The 24,135-nt window shown below is 39.7% G+C and overlaps 1 protein-coding gene across 1 annotated transcript in view; it reads right to left on the reverse strand.

The window, feature by feature from the left end:
• Nucleotides 1-1,845: 1,845 nt before the first annotated feature.
• The window catches only part of LOC111239575 (regulator of G-protein signaling 3-like), a 33,473-nt gene continuing 11,183 nt past the window's right edge, over nucleotides 1,846-24,135 (reverse strand). The window contains exons 3-6 of the mRNA XM_022769478.1: nucleotides 16,870-16,937; nucleotides 4,586-4,667; nucleotides 3,607-3,712; nucleotides 1,846-3,007 (exon numbers count right to left, since the gene is read on the reverse strand). Of these exons, the coding sequence (XP_022625199.1) occupies nucleotides 2,449-3,007; nucleotides 3,607-3,712; nucleotides 4,586-4,667; nucleotides 16,870-16,937 (815 nt within the window). The 3' untranslated portion in view covers nucleotides 1,846-2,448. The remainder of the gene's footprint in view (nucleotides 3,008-3,606; nucleotides 3,713-4,585; nucleotides 4,668-16,869; nucleotides 16,938-24,135) is intronic.

A 24,135-nucleotide genomic window follows, 5' to 3' on the forward strand; every position in this document is an offset into this window, starting at 1 on the left:
CTTTCACCAAAGTAGAGTAGGGCTCCAAAGTTGGTGGACAGGACAGAAGATAGAAGATAGAAGATAGAAGATAGAAGACATATTTGATATTTTGAGCTGTTACATTGGCCAGCTTCCAGAAGACAAAAAAATCCCATAGTAAGATTAAAACTAGTGATAACTGAATGCTGTAATTCATTTAGAAGAGGATTCAAACAGTGGGCAACAAAAGTATTTTGCATTAATTGTATTCCTGACGTCAGTTTAATTTGTTATTTTGGGTGCCAAATGTTAAGTGAATTTAATCACATTCTTTAAATTAACAATAACCTGCGATGTGAAGTCAAAAATTTAATTACCACTGGGTGACATCCAAAATGATAAAGGCATGAAAGCCAACTTAAACACAGGCTTTCAGCCAAAATACCCAACAGAGTTCATTGTAGCCATTAACAAAGCACTGCAGGAGTATGAATGTCTTACCTAATGTTCCCTGGTTGTCTTGGTAAACAGGCCTCAAGATCTGAAAGGAGAGTAATATGAAAATACATTAATATAAATAACACTTGTTTCAGCTGACATCTAAACTACATCAAGAATGGAAGGAAGTCAAATGAACAATGACGTAAGATACAGTCGTTTTATGACTAAATTGAGAATATATTGAGAATATAAGTAAAATTGTTGTCTTAACTTTCTATGATGTGATGTTGATCATGTACTCTATAAGATATCTGCCAACTAACTGACTATGCCACACTTTTTCAGTGTTTGAGGTTATTTAAAAGATTTTATTTGTTATTATTTTATTTGTGTCCTATGCTTTCATTTTCAGTGCTGCTATGCCATGAGTATGTGTTTTGGGACCAAGCTGGACGTTATCATCTGCAGTTTGTTGCTTGACATTGAATTTAGTTTCCAGGACTCAGCTGAGCCCGTTTCAATTGCGCTGGACTCGGTGAGGCAGTGATGGTTTCTACCTGTCATATCAAATAACAATCAACTGAGGGAGTAAAGAGAGAAAGCTGCCACCATGTCACATGGTGTTCAGATTAATACAGGAGGTGAACTCAAGGTTGGAAAGTCACAAAATATTTAAAACATATCATTAGCTCTCTTTATTGCCATCTTATTGGGATAAACAATATCTGCACTGTGGGCTTTCAAGGCCATCACTTAGTAAACTAGAGTATTGTGTCGGTGTGATAAGTCACCATGACCCATTTCCACGGGCCTTTCGGTATATATTTAGCCTGCGATGGCCACAACATCTCACCAAACACCAAATCCTTGACTATTAAGTAGAAGTAGAAGTGGCAGCAAGTGCCTCTAATCATTTTCCTGAAACTCCCCAATCTGCCTACATGTTTTCTTTTAATATATTGTCCATCATTTCTCTGAATCTTCTTCTGCTCTTCCTTCTAAAAATCAATCTGATCTTATGTTTCAGATTGTTCTCAACACAGACTTCTGCCATGCACTACAATGTTCTCTAACTGAACCAGAATCTAACAAGAATTTATCAGTGAATCTGGACAATGCATGAGGCACACACAGACACATAACACACACACGCAGCTTCAAGTCACAGACAAACTCAGTAGAAAACAAAAGTAAAGGAAATATACTATCAAGTCCACATAAGATAGTAAAAGGATTTAGTGAGTTAGAAATGTTTTGGAAGTCTGGAGCAACTATTTAGACACTGTAGGTTGCACCTAGATTGCAATCAACAGAAGACAGAGGGCACTGCAGGGTGACTGACTCACACACATCTTGGATCTTTTGGTTCAACATTTTTGTTACCCTGAGGTGGTTAATAGGTTAGTATCGTTTTGTTACAGGGGGGTTAGCTGAGGAATTGAGTTCAGTCTTTTTGATTTAATGAGTTTCCTTTATTTTGTTTTTATGATGAAAGCTTTTACCTCATATACATGATGTCACTAGATGTAACCATAAGTACATGCTATATAAAACGTCATGTACATGTCATACTGTCCATGTATATACATGTTATACTTAATGTAAAACTGCATATGATGCAATGGACCAATCTTGGAATAGTGTATGTGAATTTTCATAAAGTATGCATTAAAGTAATAATTTTGTTATATTTTTTTTTCCTCTTTCTTAAATACCAGAACTATTTGTCTTAAAATAGTGATGTATAATCTATGGCACACAGATGATTTATCTATAGGATACCTGTAAGATAAATGATGTCAGATACATATGCATTGTTTTCCTAATATGAACTGTGTTTAACTGCCAGTGCTTCACATAGTACAGACAAACAATGTATTATCAACAACTGCATTTTATATATTATTGCCTACTATTGCTTCCTAGTCTCTGGCCCATATCTTCATGACTGAACTATGTGTAGTATGTTCAAAACATGTCGTAAAGCACAAATCAGTGAGACAGCAGTAACCCAAATGGCCCACACATACTGTAAACACAGTCCTTCTATCTATCAGCACCAGGGATGAAAGGTAAGGACACATATCTAGGATGAGCCACCATATGACCGTGGTGAGGATGAGGAGGACGAAGAAGATGATGAAGGTGCAGCCCACCACCAGTCTGCGGTACCTGGCTTCCGGGGTTGATGGGCGCCAGGATGATGTAGTTGTCCCCATTGGATGCCTTCACCCTGGTACCCTTCAGTGTGGCAGTGTGAGGGTGGTGGAGGTGTCGCGGTTTCCCATCCAGCTCCTCGGCTGACCCTCCCTGGGCCCCCCACGCCAGGCTTCCCATCCCTACACCACTGCTATTTCCGGCTTCGGAGCCGTTGACCAGCAGCCTGCGGGTGGCAGCGGCACGGTGGTGGGCTGGGAGAGGCGGCACAGCTGGGGGGGTTTTGCTGGTGCCAACATCTGGTACACGCCTGCGGGTAGGGGGCGAGGGGGCATCATAGTTTGAGGTGGAGGGCTTGTAGGAGGGCCGGTGAATGAGGCCCTCAAAGTTAGGCTTAGCTGAGGGACCGGTACGCCACACCACCACTGTGATTTCATTGGCGCTGTTTCTGCAAAGAGAAATACAGATAATGATCAAATAAGGAGTAGTGAATATAACATGTGTATATATATATATATATATATATATATATATGAATTTACTCCAAATCACATGGAAAGTGTTTCAAATAACACACTATGTATTACAGAAAAACACAATAACTGAACATTTCCTTGCACATTGTATTTGTGTTTCTGTTAAAAGAAGGATTCAATAAAATCACAGAACGGAAAGAAATCTATGTAAATCTATTCTGTTGTTGAAATTTGACTATATCATGAGATAAAGTAGATATGGGACAACTCAATAAGAAAAGAACAGGGCATCAGATACTTAACGACATAGCTGTGATTATGTTGTTGACTCCTGATAAATCACTGACATCACAATATATAATTCTTATTGGCTACTGCCAATCTTTACTTTTAAAATTAAGGATCTTTATAGATAGAGGTCTTCTTCGGGAAGTCATACGTATCAGAATGGCTTTCAGTTGAATAGATAATCATTTGAACTGACTGAATCCTGAATAAGCCTCTGAATGGGATGCTCTAACAATTTGGTGTTAATTAGTCCCATAATCCTCTGGTGTGTTGGGGTCATTACCTGATAGCGTGGGCTAAGTCCACACATTTCCACTGCTCCACTGGCTGACCATTTAGCTGCAGGAGAGTGTCCAACTGTTGCAGACCTGCCTGATCTGCTGGACCCCCTGCCAGAGTGAAGAGACAGAAAAAGTTCAGATCATTACACACTTTCAAGCACCATTCATGTTGTCCAAGGCTATGGCTCCTTTAAACTTGCTCCTTCAGTCTTGGAGGTAAAGAATGGCAAATTACTCTGCAGACAAAATAATTAAATAATAATCTAAGAGATAAGATTCTGTTGTTTTGTGAGATGAAATTCTGTTTTGAATCCCTTTATCTCTCCACAAGGACAGTAACGATGTCATTGCCTCAAGATTTAGCATCTTGTTCAAAGACATGGCCACAGGGTGAAAACCTGCCAACATGGGGGCTTGACTCCAAGTTGTCCATTTGACAGACAGGCTCCCCATTAACTGTAACACCCTGCTGACTGAGGCAGTCTTTATGGTAATTCTCAAAGCTACAACCAGTGGAGTAAAAATAAATAAATCAGCCACAGGTGAAATGAAACTTTCATGATGTACGGGGTGAATGCATGAGATTTCAAACTCTGGTCAATCAGTGTGAAACGAAAGCAACTTTCACTGTAAAATGATCCGTTACCATATTACTTACATAGTCTAGTGCTTTTAAATTGGAGTACAGGGAAAGACTCAATAATTAGTTCATGTCATGAATATTATTAAAACTAGAAATCAAGTGTTGGAAGCACTGCAAGTGAAAATGAAAAACATCACTGATAGCCAGACAGTATTACAATCATATCTACTTTGGTAATGTAAGGTTGTTTATGGCTAAAAGTGAAAAGTGAAAGTGATCCATCTTCAAGCAATTTAGGCTCAAAGACACTGCAGAACAGTGAAGACCTCAATATGTAAACAACATCCTCTCCGGAAAGTTGAGTTTCATGTACACTGACATGTGCATGCAAAACTTGCCTGGATCAACAGCCTGTACCCTCACGGGGGAATCTGAGCAGATGGTGAAGCCATATCCATCCTTTCCTCGAAGGATGGTCACCTGCAAAAAAAACACAACCACACGCAGTTATTTTGTGATAGGAAGATAGGGCCTCATTCTTTCTCCCCCACTACCCAAGAAACCAAAAGTAGCCTGCTGGCAAAATAATCAACTTCCTTCCTACAGGATGATTAGGTAGATTTTGATTTCTGCCTCTACTTCCTATTAAAACTGTCTTGACAGCAGATTCCAGTAGTTTTCCGGTAGCTGGGGAAGAATTTCATACACTGAATCTACTGAAAGCAGGTTACTTATATTTTATACAAACACTCACACAAAACCATACACATCATAGACAACAACAATATAGAAAGGTTTTTGTCATGGACACAATCATTATTATTGTAGACCAATAGAAAAGCTACATATACGTGTATATATATATATATATATACTATATGTATGCAACAACCAGCTCTACAGTATACAGCTGCCTCATTACACATAGTAACTGTGAAAGTAAATCTAGACCTTTAACTAATTTATTTTTCCAGGTTACTCCCACGAGATGAAAAGTTTCACAATGGCATACAGCAAGTAAATGTGCATAATGAAATATAAATAAAAAGGAATTTTAGATTAAGTAATATGTCATCTGTCATGGAGCTGCTTAAAAATTTACATTTTTTTAATGAGTTTATAATCCACTGTCAGAATGTGTTTTTAATATAAAAGTTCCCCACAGGGGTTTAAGGATTGTGAAGTTCAGTATCTCTGTCCAAAAAAAATGTCAGGCTATTGTGCCCTATATTTCTAGTGTTTAAATCCAATTCTTTGTTAAAATAAAATCCGCCAAATCCAATCATCGCTGTCAAAGTGTGCCAAATCTCAACATTATGACACATTAATTTAAAATACAACACAATGTGCGTCTGTTCAAATGTACCAGATCCACACACATGGAGTACATACACAGACAATGCTGATGTCTCTTTCCCATTGTCTCTCTTTCTCTTTGACCCCACATCGTCATTCAGTACCTGTGCCCGAAAGTCTGAGCCAAAGTCAACAAAGTTCCATCCAAAACATCTCACTTTCCAATCTTATCTGCTCACAACCAGGGCCCAAAACACACATCTCTTTCTCTTTTTTTTCTACAGCAGAGGAAAACTACAAGTATATGCTGCTAAATTACAAAATCTACCCATGAGCAAGATGCAGCGACTTGGAGAAATACAGTGATTATTCAGGGGCCTGAAGCTCACAATGACCCTAAAATGTCGGGTACGATTGTGGTTTCTTATAGTCCGCTGATTTTATGTGCCCTGTGTCATACTGTTTGGGGCCACAGTTCTTTTACCATATTTTTCTACCCTTAGGTCCCTTGAATTTGTCTGTACTTCAGTCTACCTCCAAACTGACAGTGCTGAAAAAATAACTGCCATGCTACAGACGATGAAAGCTGACTTTGTTACCTGCCATATAACAGAAATTAGGATTGTCATCTGTACACATGTACCCTCTTTGATGTGTCTGAAACCTCCTCATGGGAAGTCTATGTGATGACATCTTTATAATTCTTGCTGAGTAGTTGCAAGCATTATATTATAAATACACAGTATGTTTTAACATACATATAGGGACCAAAGTTTGACCTTCTTCGTCTGAGGCAGAAGAAACACTGACAGAGAGACACACACATATGGGTGCACATATGACTGAGGCTCTGTGTGTATATTGTTGTATGTAGACAGATGGGTATAAACTAATCATCTTTGAGTTTGGCTGTGTGACAAAAACGGAGATAAACCGGCAAGAAAATAATGAGATATACGGAAAAACCTAGAAAGTGACCGTAGCAGAAGAGATGAGAAATGATGATGAATAGGGATAAAACAAATGAAAGATAGATTAAATGGTGGTAAAAGAGGGCAGTGGGACTTTGAAAAGTGATGGTGACAGAGCAGATGACAAAGACAAACAGTACAACAGATGGTATGAAAGAAAAAAAAAAAACATTTCACTGGAATTATGGAAGGCAAACAACAGACGGAGTCATAGAACATCTGTTATCCATCTATCTATCTATCTATCTATCTATCTATCTATCTATACATCTATCTATCATGTCTTTTTATCAAAAGCTGGTTTTAGACATTGTGTCCTTCTTAAGAAAAGTCTCAGAGCTGCATATTTTGGACTGATTCATCCAAACTCCACAGCCTTTACAGCGCTAATTCAATTTGTAAGCATAGTGGAGTCCAACCACTTGGACTCCCTCTGGTCTGCCAAAGACAAGCAGCCCCACGCCCCCTTTTCTAAATGAAAGCAGAGGGATTACTCTCAAACTAGAACAGAGTACATTAGAATAATACAATAAATTAGTATGAATGTTCTTTAAGTGATTCTTTTCTCACTGCATCAATCCCAAGACACATTTCTGAAAATGAATGAAGATAAATGAATGGGAAAAGTTCTCCGCGTGCATTAAATATTTAAATTGTATGAGCAGGGCTGTATTGATGAATTAATAACTGAATCGAAGGGACTGTGGAAGAACTGACTAGACTAAAACATAAGATTTTAACTTTCTTGTAATGAATTTGGGGCATACCCAATGGGAAAAAAACCCTGTGTGTAAAGTATGAGTTCATGCATGTGTGGCAAAGCTTTTCCCTCTCTACATTCATGCCTCAGTGCTCCACCATCCTTTCAGACATGACTGCATGAAGCCAGGGGCAAAAATCCTGCCAATCTCCTCCTGATGATTACAGTGCATGTCCTGTCTGTGTTCCAACTGTGCAGCAGAGGTAACATTAACTGCCAACAGGTGCGGATAAACTAAATCAAATCTACCAGTCGCACACAACATAATGTATGTGGTTAGACAGTGTTATCTGGGTCAGTATGTTCAGTGACTAGGACAGCACATCAAATACACATGACTAATGTGCCATGTTGTATTTTTGTCATACAAGCCTAGTCTTACAAATATTCTCTGATTTGTATTTTTGTATTCTGATCCGGCCCCAGTCAATTAACTTATATTGAATCTTATTACATTTGATTTCCTATTCTTTAAATGTGCAATTCAGATAGGCACAAAGTGGCATAAGTAAAGCGGTATCGGTTTATATCATAGCAAATATTTGCCTCTTCTCATCCACTCTGTGATCTCCCTCCATTAGATCCTTCTCTCACTATGTATCTCCTCCGTGAAGCACTTTGTGACGTCTCTGCTCTTGAAAGGTGCTGTATAAATAAAGTACTTACTTATGTGAAGGATAAATAATGTAAAGGACAGAGAGCTGCTTTCTCCCTCTCAAGAAACACACATGCTTTAAATCTCCTGCGGTCGCTTACAGGCAATTATTCCTTGCAGGATGTGTTGGACGTGCAGTGGAAAGTGGCAATTTCTCCTCCACAGTAATGGCAAGATATTAAGATCCAACAGTAGGCAAACAAAGATATTACCACTTCAGTTTTTTTTATATACAGCCTTTTCTGTTTTGCAGTTTTAATATAAATTATATTCTACAAATTAATTACTCAAGCTGTGATCAGAGACAGTACCTTTCAAACTTTTTCATTCATTCTCCCAGTCTCTCTCTCTCTCTCTCTCTCTCTCTCTCTCTCTCTCTCTCTCTCTCTCTCTCTCTCTCTCTCTATCTCACACAATCACGGGTTGACACTGTAAATTCGAAGCACTTTCTCTCTCTTCCTCCCTTCCCTCGCCTTTCTCCCTGTCACACACACACACACACACACACACCTGTGGCAGCCTACATCCGATGCACAGGTGGCACAGCCCGTGGATAGTGTGCATCACACCTCCTCCACCACCTCCTCCTCCTCTTCCCCCTCCTCCTTCTCCAGCGTTCAAGTCCGCAGCCAGCACACACACACTGCGACGCTGACTTTCCACCTGGCCAGCCCCTCTGCAGCCCGAGTATCTCCACAGCTTCCTCTGTGCGGCTGAGTGTGTGCTCCTGGGGCTGTGCTCCGGCGGCTGAGTGGACTTCAGGGTGTTATGGATCATCTCTAGCTTCAGTCTTGCAGCGTGTAGTGCAGTCCAGCTGAGAAGGCTGTAGATAACAATAGTGTTTCTCACGCTGCTGGAAAACAGGAATCTGTCGTGTGTAACGAAAATGGTCCTTGGAGACTTTTTTTCAGCCAAACTGGTCGTCACTCTGCATCAGCTTTCCTCGAATGAGTCTTGATTAAATTTTCTTGGTAGTAACACTCTGCGACTAACCTTCAGCTGCACTCTTGTCCATTCAAGGTTTGTCAGTAACGACTCCAGTCATCAATCCATATTCCTGTGTGCAAGTTTTTATGAGTCTGTACCCATCATTATATCCACAGCTTCATGTCTTCCTCTTAATATTTTTGTCTTCCCTTCTTCTTTCCTTTACGCTTTCATTCTTCTCCTCTCTTCTTGCACTTGCTCTATCCAGTAAAGACAATGTCCTGCTTCTTGCTTTGTGGCCTGAACAGCAACTGTTGCAGTAGCGCCTGAGATCAGCTGTGTGAGAGTGTGTGGCGGCGTCATGTAGGCGAGACTGGCGCTGGCCCGGCCTGCTCAGGCCACACTGTAGCTCCTGGCTGGGGCACTCATGGGAACTCTTCAACAGCAGAAGAATAGGAGGAAGTGCCTCCCACCGCCACCCCCCTACACACACATACACACACATGCGCATGCACACATGCACTTATGCATACCTCGCCACCCCACAGCCAGGACAGCTTTGTGTGCCTGCCCCCGATAAGGCCAGTTTGTTTCCTGAGTCCACACTATGAGGTTGTGAGAGGTGCCATAGCTCTCAGTCTTTTGCAAATATACACTGTAGTGACTAATGTAGGTGGCACGAGTGTGACGTGTATGAATTAGAGTGAGAAAGGCAGGATTTTAATTAGGAATGACTGGGCAGGCAGGGGTATGAAAACTATTAACAGCGGACTTAAACTTCAGACCATTTTAACATTGTAAATGGAAATGTTTCTGATTGTTTACAACTTTAAGGACTACCAAACTTAAATGATCACATTTCCCAACAGAAGAGAATGTTAACAGTATTGTTTGGTATATACACACATACCTACACACATATATATCAATCAGAATTCACACCTCATCAGACTCTTTCCACCTTAGCTCCCACACTCCCCAGTCTCCGTCCAGACATTATGCTTGTTTGTTATGTTTTCAACTTCCATATTTCCTCTGCTTTTCCTTTTGACTGCTCCCCCCCCCAGCCCTCTGACCACACGGTACGGAAATTCACAGGTCTGCAATCTCCCCTCCTCTTCTAGTTATCCAAACATTACTGTTATTTTTGTTTTCAATGTCCATATGCCTGGGAAAGAGGTGGTAATCTGCAGAAAGAAAACAACAACACCTCAGCAGCAGTGCAGGAAAAAGCCTGTTAAATTACGGCTAAAACAGTGGCCAGTCTAACCCCTAGCAACCCTATTAATTCCCAGCTTGCCTCTTCTCCTTTTTATCATTTGGATTTCTGGCTCATGGAAACATAGACAGAGAAGTGACAGAGAAAGAGAGGGGTGAACGAGGAGCGATGCTGCACTAGTCTCCACAATGCTAATAAAGTGGCAGAAAAGGCCGTTGTCTTAAGATGCCTTCATGCCAGTAGTAATGGCAGCTTTTCTCTGTTTGCCTTTTCAAAAGGGCGAGGGTTACCCGTCAAGCACACAAAAAACACTTTCTCTCTCTTTCACGCTGCGCTGTTCACCTCTAAATAGGCAGAAGGACGGATTAGAGGGAGAGAAGAAAGGGAGAGAAGAAAGCATGTCTTAGGGAGAGGAGTGAAAGAAGAGTTTGAAAAGCTTGTCTAGGAGCCAGACGAGGCCAATCTGGTGGTTGGTAGTGTGGGATCTCTCTCTCTCTCTCTTTTGGTCTCCCCCTCTCTTTCTGACCTGAATAAACAGCTATCAAAGGAGGAGGCGTCTTCCACGCCAATGAACACACAAGATGGGTCTAAGGCCAAGTTCAGGGTCACAGCTGAAGTTGCACTTAAAATTCAAACTGTGGAAGCTAAGTATATGGATTCATAACTACACTGCAAACCTCCTGGACCAGAGCGCAGAAAAGAGCAGCGAGTCTGTGAGGATCACTTAGGCACAGAGAGCTAAATGCTAACGTCAGCATGCTAACATGCTCACTAAGACAATGCTAATATCTGCTGGACATGGATCCATTTCACAGTTGTTGAGATATTTCAGTCAGGACCAAAGTGGTGGCTCGATTGAGCAAAAGCCCAACACTGCCATCTCTAGAGCCACAACAGTAGCAATTATCAACCTGAGTAGGACAAAGGTCCTTACAAAGCCTTTCATTCTATTCATTCAAGCCCACAGACACTAATAGCAGCAGAGTTTACATGCAAGGCTCTGGTCTGCTCATTGGGAGCAATCTGGGCTCATGGTTTTGCTCAAGGATATAACATGGGAACAAGAGGAGGCGGGGATCAATCCACTCAAGATTAATGGACAGCTCACTTGTCAACCTGAGCTACAGCAGTGTACACAATGTGATAAACACTGCACAACTTTAGCAGCTTGCATTGTACGTGGTTTAAACTGTATGTTCTTTCAAATTAAAAGAAGGTGCAGAATAGCAAAGTAATATAGTAGAGTAAGTATAAGAACACACACATATCCTGCATCTAGCAGAGAACAGATGAGGGTTAGGAACAGCCTGGGCCCTGGGCCTAAAATACTCACAAAGGGATACGTCCTGGCAATAAAACTAACCATTCTTCATTTATTCTGAGACGCCGGCCAGAAAATCTAACCTCACTGTCCTCTTTTCAGTTCACCTCACCCTTCCTTCCCATCTTTCCCGTCAGACAGAAGTGTCAGACCCATTTTCACAGATATGGTTTAGGAGCTAATGCTAGGCGACAAGCAAAGTGATGTGGGGGGGGGGGGGGGGCATGTTGTCCGGGGCCCAACTATTGTCAATATTCATGAACTCTCTGCTCCTTGCCAATGACATGAGCCTTTGCATGTAAATATAACTGATAAATGCTGACAAGGCAACTGAGAAAATGAACACTTGTTGTGCTGCATGTCAAATTTATCACCTCTGGTTCAGATGATCATCACTATGATCCGAGAAAACAGTCATTTTCTCATACTTTGGAGATACTTGAATATTTTATGATGCATTCTAACAGGCCGACATATCTGTAACTTTGACCGGTAAAGCAAACCTACTGTAGACCGTACATACCTACAAATCGAGTTAACACAAACAATGGCAGATTGTTTTAAGAAAGAAGTGCTTTAGTTCTAGAAGAAAGGCATTAGTCTTTTTTATTAAAGAGAAAGTCAGAGATTCTCTAAATATCACAGTGATTGAAAGGTGAAGTTAATCATTTCACATCACAAGTATTTTTCCCAAATGCCGACATTATCTTAAAAAGCAAATCATGTGAACACCTCTTTTGGTTAAATTGAAAAGACATTCAGCTCGCAGTGAGTCATACAAAGCAAAATAACAGAGCGGCCCGTGTGACATTTTTTAAAACATAATTTATCTCAAAAATGTGGTAATTATCTAAATACATAAGGGCAATGATTTTAAGCATAAATGCAGAGGAAAGTTGTAAAACTGTAGACAGTGGATAGGAAAATGTTCTTGAAATAGCCTTGTGGTTTTCTGAGGGACATTCCTTTGTGGATATCAAGTATTATCTTCACCAAAATCTAAAGTGTCCAAAGCCTGAAATGTGCCCTGTGTAAATCACTGAAATGATTCACGTGTAAGGCCATCATCAAACAGTGAAAAATGTTTGAGTAGGTAAAGAGTGGGCAGTTAACGATACCACAGAGCTCTTTGTGTTGTATGGGTGATGACCATGGGGTGACAGAGGGAGAAAAAAGAGGGAAAAGAGAGGAGGAGGGGGGAGGTGGAGGAGGCCACAACAGCGAAGGAGGAAATACGCAGCGGTCTGGAAGGGAGCAAGGACAAGGCAAGAGAAAACGAGTACAGAAAAGAGGAGAAAGTCTAAAAGGTTTTCCATTCTCCCCTAATTTTGTCTGTGAATGTGTTTTTCCCCCTCCCTTAACTCTCCCCAGAGACTATCCCACACAAGCCACACAATCATCTGTTACTCTGATTCACCCGGAGATAAAGAGGAAGAGAGAGAACAAGTATTAAAGGGGAGGGAGGGAGGAGGAAGGAGAGAGGAAAGGAGCCTTCACAAATACGGATGTAAAACCTTTCCATCTCAATGCTGCACCGCATCGTTACTGCCCTTTTCACCTTACATATGACTTCAAAAGCCTCTCAAGCTCTTGACATACTGAATGCAGCATCGTTATTCTGCTAGCAATGTAAGGAATGCACTGAATCTGCTGCAATTCAGAACTCAAACCTCTAGCTTGGGATAAACTGTGCCAGGAACAGCGTACCACATACACAAAGCAACAAAAAGGCACAGGGTCAAATGTATTAGCACTACTTTATGAGATAAATAATCCCTAACTTTGTTTCTGTGTGTGTCCGATGGGCATTGCGTGTAGAGAGAGGAAGAGTGTGTGAAAGGTGAAAGTAAAGTGAGCTCCTCTGTCTAATCCTGTCCAGTCAAGCTTATTACAGTAACTCCATATGAGCACTGCTTTCCACAGAGTTCACATCCTGGAGTGTTTCAAAAGAAACACGGATACGTTTCACTGACACACTGATCTGTTGAATGGGCCTAACTGTCAGCCGCTCCAGGAGTCTAAGTCATAATGATGTATATTTATGTATAATGATATATATTTATAGTATTATATATTGGAAGAATTCAGTATTTTTGATTAATCTCATCCAGTTTGGTGATTTAAAACTAACCAATTACTTTCTCTATGCCTGTCATTGCCTATGAAACTTACCAAATAGCCACAGAGTTTTATAAACTCAACTGGTTGAGTAAATCTTAAGGTAGTTATAATGTTATAACGGTAGAATTTTGTTTTGACAGACTGTTCTAGATAGATTTTGGACAGTTATCATTTCCCATTTGGAGTCTGTGCATTGTTGGATTCAGTTAACCATATAAAGCAGAGTAGTGATTTTGGTGTTCACACTTTGGATCTTTTTCATTCAATGATTTTGTTGTGAGATTGTTCCAATGTGGCATGACCCTGCAGGACAGTAATGTCTTTTCACTACACAGTGGCACTGCTGGAAAACAATGGCAAATTGGACACCACAGAAAAAGAACTGACAACACTAGAAGTACACACGCTGGCTAAATAATAGATTTTGAAACGTATTTTGCAGTTGAATGCCTGCTTATGAATGAACCCATTAACACATCCAAGAAATGTTTTGGAAAAAAAAAAGGGAGTTGTTTCAGTTCAAAAGCACAGCAAACATTTATGGTTAAATCCATCACACTACTGACAAGACACCAAAGTTAAGTTCTCTTTTTATTCCTTCTTTGCTTATATAATTAATCCCATGATTGGAGCTATTATCCATTTTGCTGGATTTACATCCTCTAAGTAGTTTGTATGGTTGAAAGCTGAATGTTAAGGGCTGCACTTCTGAGTGTGAATGTGAATTCTTTCTTGTTTGTGGCCAGCATATTTGGAGCAGACGGAGGCATTTCTCTTATAGCAGGCTATGTGTGGTTGTGGTTTCCACTGTGTCTTTACTTAGGGTCTGTCAGTTTGTTTTATTAGGCTACTGCTTACACTGAAGTGCTGCCTGTTTTCTGACAATATGCTGTAGAGAAACCTGAATGTGTAGTTGGACTGAAAGCTGTTTGATACCTTTCCTTTTGAGTGCTTGTATACAGTTTTCTTTTTTCAGATTCATGTAGCCTGCTCCACTGCAGCATCTCAACTTCAATACCATCTATCTGGTGTTACAGACAGGTGAAGCCTCACAGAAAATACCCATAACAGGAAGATACTATATGCCTCATGTGTGCCAGCTCACCTGTCCCCCCTCATTTTCAATAAAGAAAGACCTTATCTAAATATAGACACTGTCACACCTGATCTTAACCTGTAAAAGTGATTTTGCTAAAGTATTATCCGTGTTGGCATCGTGTGGGAAGAGAAGCCAGAGTCAATTTTCCATGAAAGTCACTCTGGAAATTTGCCAACTCTGGACCCAGTAAGATTCTAAATATAAAGAATAAATCTTCCCCCATAGCTGAAGTGACAACAAAAGCGTACAAAAAGATGCAGCATTCATAACCAGCAAGGAAATCCTATCTCTGGTGTGACACTGGAGGATGGGTCAAATGACTCAGGGAATAAATACAGAGTCACTCCTCTGCCAGCAGTCATTTATTACTGTGTTTGTTTTAATACTATGTTTTTCCCACTGCTTTTTTTTGTGTGTGTGTAACTTGTTTTTGCTAATAGTTTACCTGTGTAAACCGTCGTGAGCCTTTAAAAGCTCTGTATAAACAAAATGTATAATTATATCATAACTTGAGCATCTATATATTTATTTCTCAGTATGATATTAACAAATTGCAAAAATGTAGTGCAAATTTACATTTAAGCAAGTAGGCCTACACCACTTCCAAAATTAGTGCATGATTTTACAACTACAACTATTGGACTCATCTCCACGTTACCACAGCAGTTTTGAGATGCTAAAAACACTGCTTATTAACATAGTGAGGAGAGGGTGAATGATCTAGTTTGTTTTAAGTTCCCTTATTCCTAGTGTAAAAACACATGCCTATTTTCTGTCAAAATACAATGCAAAGTAAAAGTGATTCTCAAATTTAATTTTCACATTATTTTAATATTGTGAGAAAAAACGGCTTTAGACTCCTTTAGCCTCCAGGCCTGTGGGAGGGCGGCTCCTTGTGCTGCTGTGCATCGTCTTTGACTGACAGCTGAGATGTAATCATCATGCTTTGTTATTAAGCTTAAAAGCCAGGACACAGGCAATATAAAGTTAACTGAAGAGGGATAATACCAGTCTGTATCTAAAAAAAAATGAAGCTGTTCAAATGACAACAAATACCTAGCTAGCTATTTAGCACTTACTAATGACGTTAGGAAGTGCACTTTTCCCTGAGCAACCGTTTCTACATCTTGTCCAACACGCCAAGGTGCATCTATTGTAGGGTGCAGCCAAAAATGTATTGATGTGATTCATCCAGAAAGTTCCCAATAGAACTGATAGCGTTAGCATGAAACTCTTACAGGTCAGCAGTAAGTAGTGACAAGGACTGCAGTGCACAGAGGACTGAGCATGAAAATCCACAAAAGATAAAAATAACATTTTTATTTTTGCTTTTTGTGTGTCCATTACAGGTCCTAAACCATAAATTAATCCTGTGGACAACTTAGGTCTTTACATGTAAATATGTTTTGGTTCCTGTTGTTGTTATTATTACTGCTGCTCTCAAGAAAATATGGACTTAAATAATTATTGTTTCCAATTGCACAGCTGTAAAATGGGTTAAAGTATCATCAGTCATCCCCCTGTTTCTCTGTAAACAGTTTAAGTGGTTTTCCTCATTCATTATTAATTAATACATGGCAACCATAGAGTCGGACAAGAAAATACAGAAAATGGACTTCAAAGAAATGTCTAACTGAAGTAAGCCACAAAATGTTAAGGATGAGTGGAGAGAACACAGGAAGGATTTGTGATTTCCACGAACAGATAAGGAAATGTGGCTTCACATCTGACTGCACATTTCGCTTTTCGCCTTTCTCATGACAACCATCATTCTGCTCCACATGTGACTCACATGCAAGTGAACTTTATGACATACATTGTCTTTCAAGAAATGACATCTTCCTCCATTCACTGCTCCAAGCTCAAAAGCATGATTCAATTAGTTGCTATGGTTCCTGAGAATGTGTGACATGGAATTCATGCAGTAAATATCTTACTGAAGGCATGTTTATGCATGATGAGTTTGTTGGACATGGTGCGATGTCACGGGTCAACTACTTTGTATACAGTATATAGACCTATTCATTCATTTTACACGCACATGAAAACACATTGAATTACAATATGCAAACTATCAATAATCAAAGAAAAAAATAAGTTATGCACCTGTATGGAGAAATCACTCACCAAAACCTCCAACAACTATAGCAATAGCATTATTAGACATTTATTTCCACAAACACCATTAAACTTCCACAATATGTCAATTACTCAAGTTCACATGCACCCACACACACAGCTGAAAAAGGAAAGGATGATTAAGCTTTACATGGACACGCACACAGACAGTAAAAAAGGTTTGATCTTACTTACTGTTAAGCATTGCATATTCTCAGGGCGTTTGGTCTCGGCGGCAGCACCATGGTTTGACAGCACAGCCTCTGAAATGTAGACAAAGGAATCACGGGCTGAGACAGTGCCTTTGGAGCACATTTCTGCCTGTGCCAAAACAAAACAGCTTTCTGGATGCACAAAAATAAAGTCCTCAAATAGTTCTGAGAGTCCATAAAAGTGACTCAGAGAGATAACAACAAGCAATTATGGCAACAGTTGTCTGGAGCAGCCTTCGCTGGGCTGGGATTCAAACTTCAGAGCGCACATAAAAGGCAAAAACAGGCCAGCCGAGTCAAGGAAAATCCCGTAAGATGCGAGGATCCAACAAACTGCCCAAGAGAGGAGTGGAAGTGAGAACAAGTGAGAAGGAGGGGAGGAGGGAGGGAGGGAGGGGTGAAGAAGAAAAAAGGAACTCCTCTCTCACTCTATTATCTGTCCGTCACAGGGCTCCTGGGAAGTTGCTATGGTTACAGGGACTCACGCCTCAGTGTCCTTTTAACTATTGCTCATAAAGGCAGCATTCAGCTTTGGGCCACAATGCAGATCTCCCACTCCCTGTTTTTCTTTCTCTCTCTTTCTTTCTGCATTTCCTCCTGTTTACATCTGTCTACATCTCTCGCTGTACTGTACATCTTTCCTTTTTAGTTTCTGCATTTCCTCTGTCAATATTACCTTAACAGAGCCACTCAACCGTCCCCTTTCAAACACTACCACCATCCCTGCGGTGTTTTTATCCTTCCCCTTACCCCTCTATTTTTCTATACACTTCCATCACCACCCCTACCTCCATCATCAAAGAAGAGAAATTATCCTGCCACAGACTGTGAAATGTTATTTTCAAAACTCTGCCAACCTAGTCCAAACAGCCCCAGCACAAGAAAAAGAGTGTAAGTGGATCAGCAACCTTCTATTAACCTTGCAAAAAGTTGGAATAATCACATTATACACACACAAATACCTTGAAATATCTCCTTTAAGTAGCTTTAGAGTTGGAAAAACGCATTGTAACACTGCATTATAGTGTCACATATACATTATATTATAACACTTCAATGAAATGCTATCACCCTTAACCTTAACAAAGTATTCCAATCCAAAACACCATCTATTGTTTTTTTTCTGCTGCCTGAAATGGAAGCTTTGATGTCTTGGAAATCTTTCTTTTTTTTTTTTTTGGACAAGAAGTTACAATAAAAGTATACAGGACTACACAAAGCTTGGCAGTAAGAAATGTATTTGTAAGCGCCTGTCCCACAAAGACAAGCAACATCATTAATCATTTTGCAATTGCTCAAAAATGACATATGTTTAAGTTGAAGTGACAAAGTCTTCAAGCGGCGGTGGTAATTTTGACTCCTGACAGGAACAAAGAAGGAAGTGGTGTGACAACAAAATGTGGGACTTTGCAATGGGAGACCACTGTTTGTTTCCTGCTTCCTACAGTCAGTCAGCATGTATTTCAACCATGACCGTGAACGTTCCTCGACAAAGTACGTATTTTAAAGTGGTGTTTGTTCCTAAACCTAATGGTAACTTAATGGTAACCACAGCATTGTCAGACCATAAAACCGATTTATTTTTCAACAAGTGATCTGCAACAGTTTTGGAAGGCACTGAAAAATTACATTGTTCTGCCAATGGGGGAAACAGATACGTGTCTCCCTAGAGGACACAGATAAAGATTGTATTTTGTTAATTAATTTGGGATATTCCTTCATGTGTAATGATGGATTTTTGTGGGTCCAGCAGAGTCTAATGTTAACCACCAACACAAAATTGCTTTGAAGGTCATCCAAAATGTTGTCACAACCCCACTGTGTTCACAATAAACAAGGATGTCGAGGGTCAGTCCCTAAGCTGTTAGGCAAAAGAGACCACATACACATCACATTGTTGATACCCTCCAGACATGTTTTAAATCATGTGCAAATCCTCCGATTTTTCACAACAATTTGGTTTTTCCACAAAATGTTCAATCCCCTGTAAAAGAATCTTAAAATTACATCTCCTTAAACAAGTATACAAAAGATGTCCCCAGCTATCCATCACGTAGTACCATCAGAGAGGTGTCTGATCAGTCCCAAATTCATTCTGCAGCATGAAAACGAGCAACAGCCAGAGTCATAAAGAACTAGTTTCAGCTACAAGAAGAACAAGGACTCCTGTAACAGATGGTGTGGCCCCCACAGAGCCCTGATCTCAACATCATCAAAAAGAGATCATGAGGAGACACTGAGCGTCCTTAATCCATAGAAGAACTGTGGCACATTCTACAAGATGCTTGGAACAACCTTGCTGCCAAGTACATTGAAAAACTGTGTGTTAATGTATCAAGGAGAACTGGTTCTGGTTTAAAAGCAAAAGGTGGTCAAGGCAAATATTGTTTTGATTCAGTTTTTTTCTGTTTACTGCACTTATATGCAAAGTGTATGAAGTTAACTCATGAATAAAACTATCCATGGCATTATTTACGAAAGCATCCTGACTTTACTTTAATTGCCTAAAACTTTTGCACTGTCGGTATTTGAGCTTTCAAGTTTCCATCTTTTGCATTATTCTGTATAGTGAAGGTCAAAAACATTAAAGTGAAGTAACAATAAGCAGATCACTTTGAGTTTAAAATGTATCTAGAGTACACATGCGGAATAGAAAATTAATAACACATATCTAATTTCTTCTGTAACCCTAAGATTTACCCCAAGAGTAAATGGCCCAATCCCATAGTTGTGGTTGCCATCGTAACCCTGGGGCTTTTTAAGAAGAGAGATCCTGAAACTTTTGAATCTAAAACCTCCAGGGGTCGGGCAAAAGAGAAGGGATAACCTGGCTGGCATCAAGCCCAGGAGAGGAGGCTTTTGTCTGGGTAAGACATCAGTAACATGGGGCACATGAGGGGAGAGATGCGGAGCAGCTGGCAACGCGAAACATCCAGAATGACTGACATAAAGATGGGGGAAATAAAGAGGGACAATAAGAGATGGAAATAATGGACAGTGGGAAAAGTATACAAAGAGAAATTCAGAGACTGAGGGGAAAAAGGAATGTAGTCAGAAGAAGAGAGTTAGAAACTGAGAGGATTAAAGAAAGACAGACAATCACATCAGTTCGGAAAAACACAAAAGGGGCAGAAAATGAAGACATGCAGAAGGCAAGAGTAAAGAAGAGAAATCAAAAGGTGCCAGCAGTCCTCTGCAGTTGAATCAGCCAGTGTCAGATCTGCCAGAACATAAAAAGTCCTTGACTCTGCCCAAATCCTTCATTGCGCCACTCACTCACTTGACACCCAGTCCCTCTATTCACCTCCTGTCACCGACAAACAAATAAACACTTGATGGAGAGAGTGGAAAAGCCAAGGAGGGAGAACATTGCCTCCACTTCACTTCACTGTTTGAGTCTCTTCAAATCACCTCAAGGATCAGGAATCAGGAGTTTAAACTGCTTGCACCAAGAAATAACAAAGCCTATAAAGAAATTAAGCGATGTGGAGTGACAAATGTAAGGTAGCACAATTCTGACTGAATGACAGCCCATTTATGTCTGACATGGGTGACAGTGAGAGTGTGACTGTTTGGAGAAGTACAGTATCTGACTGATATAAAATATGTTGGGCTTTTGATTATAGTGATATTGATTCCTTATTTCCAAGGGAATTGATCTTTACAAATTCAAAAGGCTGAAATGAAAGAATTCAAATTAGTTTGTTTTAAGTGGGAAAAACTTGAACAACAATACATACACAAAGTACACAAACAAAACAAGGCCAGATTACACTTCCTCCACATATGTTTAGGCTTCATTTTAGCTGACATTAGTATTTTAGTTATGAATGAGATAATTTAATAACATTTAATAAAAGCAAAGCAAAGCACTCTATATTAGTATTAAGTTAGAAAAGTTACATTACTGAAAATTAAAAACTTTATACTATACTTTACACTGATAAAAAATTAATTTTGAATTCAACTAAAAATATGAAAAGACTAGAAATTCTTCCTAATCACATGAGAATGACATTGATTTCTCCAGCGCATCTAAATAAGCTGGTATTCGTTAAACTTAATATAAAATGTTAATTATGCAGTGTGAATTGACTTTACTCTACTCTTGTTGTAGCACCCCCCCCAGACACACACACACACACACACACACACACACGGTTTAGTTTAGAAAGTGATACAGTCAGTTGGAGATTTTTGGAAATGGCTACACAAAGGCTTTGATTAATTTAACAACTAGAGTGGAACCTTTTAAGACAGGACTCCGTGCACGAGCGGACCCCGATCTGCACGTCATTCTCTACACAGAGAGGGCCACAACAGAGGAGTTGATGGAGAGATAAGGGTAACTCTGAGAAAATATGAGCACAAAACAACTACACACTTACAAAAAACCTCCTGAGGTCTGAATAATGCAGCATGACTGACATTTAGAACGTTAATAAATCCAAGAGGCTGCTTGGTGTAGCATAGTAAATAGTCAACAGAGCTACAAGATTTTTTGGAGATTATTATTTTGGTTCAAAAACTAAATGGCAATGACAGATGATATGGGTATCCATAAAGAAAACAACAACTCAATAATCATGCTGGAGTAGCAGTGCAGACATACATATCAATGTATGCGCAGTTGGAAACTGTATGGAAGTGACGGGGTAAACTCCCAACATCTCTCTCTTGATACAGGTCAATAAAAACTTAGTTATGTTTAGACTCAGTGTTTCACATCAAGTGCAATGTGTAAATCCTCGAGGTCTAAAAAACGTGCTGAGTGCATCATTTACATCCACGTTTGCTTGGTAGCAGTCTTCTTCTTCACTGCCTATGTTGGCATTTTTATGCCTTCCTTGGTGTCTTACTACCACCAATGAATGGTGAGAATGCAAAGAAAACAGGAACCCACATATTAAAAAAATGCAAAAACCTCACAGGGTACCTTTAAGGTGTAAATAGCTAAACTCACTTGCATTATGGGGGCAGTTTAAAACTGTACTATTCCACTAATAAGGTATTAAGACCCTTTTAGAGGTAAGTGTGGCAACTACTTTGTTGGTGGACAAGTGTTTCAGCCTACCAGGCTCAGATTTCGTGATTGCCGTTTGCTTATTTCAGCTGCTTATTCATTCTGCTTATTTATTTCAGCTCCATCCTGTTTGTTCACATTTGAAATATGAAGCTCCAGTAACTGACAAAGACAGAAAAAGAATAAATAGGAAAAAAACAGAATTCAAGCTTCAACCACCCCTTTTATAAAGGTAGTGGTTACGAGATCAAGATGTTACCCCTGTTTGTCTCTACGGTTTGTGCAAAACATCCATTAAGTTTGTCTTTGGTGTAGATGTTTGTGAAATTACAAACATCTACACCAAAGTGTAGTGATGACTGATGAATATTGCTTTGGGTTAATGAGGTTATCAATATTTTTGTTTTATTTCTTTTGTTATTATTTCAGGTTTTTAATATTGGTTTGCACTGGTACTGCAGACAGTATATTTGAGTTCCTCTTGACTAGCTTTAATGAGTTTAGTTCTCCCGATGTATCAATTAGCGCATTCGCACTTCAGTGCTTCACTCCTTCACACACAAGTAGTGTTTCGGTTTGCAAAATCATTTGTGTTGTAGCTCTTTTTGGTAAATACATGAGCAAATGGGCAGCTCATCACTAGGCTGAAAGACTGAATCAAGTCTTGTGCCTGAAGGTGTTTTTTTTTGGTCAATGGACAAATTGATCCTCAAGAAGAGAAAAGAGACGCTGAGTGGGTACTGCAGCTGAAAATACTGGCTCCAGCTGAGTTCTTTTATATGTTCTCTTTGATCAGGTTGGCTGTTATTGTGCACTGTGTAAAAGTTACACTTTGAGTCCAAACTGTTATGTAGACTGAAGAAAATGAATCAGCGTCCACAAAAAGTGTGTGCAGGTTGTTTCTTTAACTATTAGAACACCCATCCTGTGCTGTCATCCTATTGATTACATTCAAAATGTGCTAACTTTCCTCAGTGTTTAACTTTACAGTGACTCCTTTAAAGGTCTATTCTATGAGCAGGTTTTTGAATGCAGTAAACATTTAAAAAAAAAAAAAAAAAAAAAAAATCTATCCCAAGTCTATGGGGATCATCTCCATCCATCAAACAGGATAACTGTGTGCAGATCAAAGTGCTTTTCTTTTTCCATCAATTTTCAGAGGTCAGATACTCCACATCTTACGTCAACTTTATGGGAACACTAAAGGATGAAGATTATCCCCGCAGGCCTTCAGGATAATCCACTAAATCCACCAGACCAACCAGTCATCCATACACAATAAATCTATCAGTCATTGTCAGAATTTGTTGACATGTTTGTTAAACTTTTGTTGCCACCATGCTGTGCCTGGGAAACAAGTCGTGTCCTCAACCACTGGATTGACTGAGAGACACTGGGGATGCTAATGAAAACTGAGCCACTATAATTTAGGATTTTATCCCCATTAGCTGATGCAGAACATCAGCCACTCTACTACTACTCTACTACTACAAGCAAGCGTGTCACCCACTGGGAGCAGGGTGACATGAATACAAGTGATTTCATTTCACAACTAACAGCGAGTTATAGCTTCCTCTCTCAGAATCATCTGGACAACAACTACGGGATGCTATGAAAGTAACTATGCTGGGTTATTCCTGATTATGTGGAAGTGTATATGCACCTGTTCCACGGTAAAAATCATGTAGATGGCCAACAGGATTCAACCCATCATTCTGCCTTAAATAGGTCTAGATCTGATCCTTACAATATATTTATCCCAGAATCATTTGCAGGAGGTAGAAAAAATAACAGGAACATATTACAATCTGATGCAATCCAACACACCACCACACATTATAGCCTCAAATATCATATGAATTTAACATAGCTGTCAGTGTCAACAGAAACTGAATAGAACAAGCATCAATTATATAGTTTTTATCAAAGAATTTCAATATTATGAGGTGTTCCTGTTATTTTGTCCAACCCTTTTATGTCATGCAAAAGAGAGCGCAAAAGTAGGACAAACATGCATATTATAATACAAACATCTAGCTTGTGAATGGATGCACAGGTTATGTACAGGTTATGTTCACCACACACAGTTTGATCCCTGACAGGAATGGATTTTGAAATGCTTGAGTTAGCTGCACAGTAACAGCCCAAAGCCGAATACATTTCAAACATGACACAAGAGTAACATTCAACATGAGAGATATTTGTGCCCTGCTTATGCCTGACCAA

The sequence above is a fragment of the Seriola dumerili genome, unplaced genomic scaffold, assembly GCF_002260705.1.
Source record: "Seriola dumerili isolate Sdu_G_001 unplaced genomic scaffold, Sdu_1.0 BDQW01003009.1, whole genome shotgun sequence".
Classification (NCBI taxonomy): domain Eukaryota; kingdom Metazoa; phylum Chordata; class Actinopteri; order Carangiformes; family Carangidae; genus Seriola; species Seriola dumerili.